This window comes from Mandrillus leucophaeus, unplaced genomic scaffold (genome assembly GCF_000951045.1).
Source record: "Mandrillus leucophaeus isolate KB7577 unplaced genomic scaffold, Mleu.le_1.0 Scaffold1339, whole genome shotgun sequence".
NCBI lineage: Eukaryota > Metazoa > Chordata > Mammalia > Primates > Cercopithecidae > Mandrillus > Mandrillus leucophaeus.
The window spans coordinates 44,515-46,767 of NW_012101298.1; the positions used below are offsets into that span (position 1 = coordinate 44,515).

The 2,253-nt window shown below is 38.4% G+C and overlaps 1 protein-coding gene across 1 annotated transcript in view; it reads right to left on the minus strand.

Annotated features, from left to right (window-relative positions):
* Window positions 1-2,253, minus strand: part of LOC105534359 (arf-GAP with GTPase, ANK repeat and PH domain-containing protein 11-like) — a 47,893-nt gene that overhangs the window by 1,761 nt on the left and 43,879 nt on the right. The window contains 2 exon segments of the mRNA XM_011973068.1: window positions 823-906; window positions 1,348-1,351. Coding sequence (XP_011828458.1) covers window positions 823-906; window positions 1,348-1,351 — 88 coding nt within the window.

A 2,253-nucleotide genomic window follows, 5' to 3' on the forward strand; every position in this document is an offset into this window, starting at 1 on the left:
CACTCCCTTTCTTAGATGTAAACAGTTTGGACCAGTGCTTGGACTGCTTGCGAACAGGCGTGGGTGTGTTGGCAGTGGGAGGAACATTGATCTGAAGGTCCTCCTGGCTGGTGCTGGGAGTCGATGGAATGGAGGAGGAATAGTTACTAAAACTCCCACCTCCATTTCTCATCTGGGTAATGTGTATGGTGGAAACCTGTGTGGAACAGAAGGAGGAATGGCTTCGAAAATTGGGTAGTGAGTTGCAGGGTCCTGTAGACAGCTCACAGTTACCTTTTAAAAAGATACATTTTCTGGGCCAGGTACGGTGGCTCACACCTGTAATCCCAGCACTTTGGGAGGCCGAGGCGGGTGGATCACGAGGTCAGGAGTTCACGACCATCCTGGCCAACATGGTGAAACCCTGCCTTTCCTTAAAAAAGAAAAAAAACATTAGCTGGGCACAGTGGCATATGCCTGTAATCCCAGCTACTTGGGAGGCTGAGGCAGGAGAATTGCTTGAACAGGGACCTGGGAGGCAGAGTCTGCAGTGAGCTGAGATTGCACGATTGCACTCCAGCCTAGCTACAGAAAGAGACTCCACCTCAGAAAAAATATATATATATACATTTTCTGTTTTGGATAGCATATTTACTCATAATAGCTAACTAACTAAACAGAGTTGCAGATCCATTCTTATTCCAGCATATTCTTTTTACAACACTTAAGATGACTAAATGCAACATGAAATGGGAAAGATTTTTAAAAAGATGACTTCGGCTTCAGCATGAAACAGATACAAGTGTATGATGAAAATACAACCTCAGTGAAAGCGCTACTTACAGTAAATGAGTATAACTGTTCATCAAATAAGGTCAAAGATCCATCTGCATCTCTATAAAATAGGAATGTGCATTACTTCAAAAACTGTTAATATCTTAGTATAATATCTGTTTAGTAAAATACTGCCTCCTGTGTGCTTTGGTGTTTACCAAAGCAGTTTTTATGAATTCTCCTCCTGGATCTTGACTTGCAGAGGATTTCCTGACTTCTTCTTTATCAGCACTTCATGTCCTGTACTGTGAAGTGTTTTATATAACAAATCAGAAATGCCCATAAGTATTGACTCTCCCTAACAGGCAATGGCAATAAACCAAATATATTTTCACTCTTCTAATCACACACTGAAACACAAGAATGTTTTACAAAGCAGTAGTGATGAACTTTAATAAATGTAAACGTGATTCAGATTTCCGAGCTTCCTTTCTCTTTAGTTCTCTGTAGTATATTCTCATGATGTATGGTATTTTGAAAAAAAAAAAAAACCTTGCATAAGTGATCTCAGTGAGTTCCACCCACCCCACTGACAACACTGCACTACTGACTTGTGATAAACATTTTTCAAAATCTTTTCTTGAAGCCAATTTGCCCTATTAATTTGCTCAATAGCCTTTATTTCACCAATAGTGAATATACCAAATGATTATTTCTCAAACTTGCTGACGGCAAATTAAAACTGACTTTACTTTCAAAAGTAGACTTCTACAAAGTAGAATAATGAGAAAAAAAGCATGAAATTTGTTTGAGCAAGATTAATCTCCAAAGCTACTTTTGAATTGTATGCTAACACATCAGAATCTTTTGAACTCAAAAGAAGCCAGGGACTCTAGTCAAAGTAGTTTTGGTGTATGTGTGTTCAAAGATTTAAGAGACTTGGCTGACTACAGACATTTAGTGATTACTCAATAGGTCCCAAAGCTCAGGACTTAATGGACAGAGTTTGAGTCCAGTTTTTGCTGAAACATAATTTCCTCTCAACTATTGTTAAAAGGGAGAGAGGAAAGTGACATTATTATGAGTGTAAACTTGCCATTTTTAATTGAAGTAAAAGTTACTGACAATTGAATTAACTAAAAAGGCTAGTGTATTAGCAAGACAATTGTTTAAAAGCTAGTTATGTTTACAGAACGAAAAGTAAAATTAAAGACATTAATATTCTAAATTACTACTTTCCAAACTGTGTTCTAAAAATCAACACTCATGACCCAAGGAGATGATAACAATGTACACTGGACAGCTCCTATGGAGCTGGTGCTGGTGTTGGTTGTTGCTCCTTTTAAAATATACTTCATCTCAGGGTGCTCTCAAAGTGCATCTTTGTGGCCTATGAGGTGCTCATGCACAATAGGAGAAATTCTAATGCAGATACAGTGTGGTGTCACAAGAGGAAAAGCTGTTCCTTCTTCCAAGGCTAATGTCCAAAGTAGTACACAC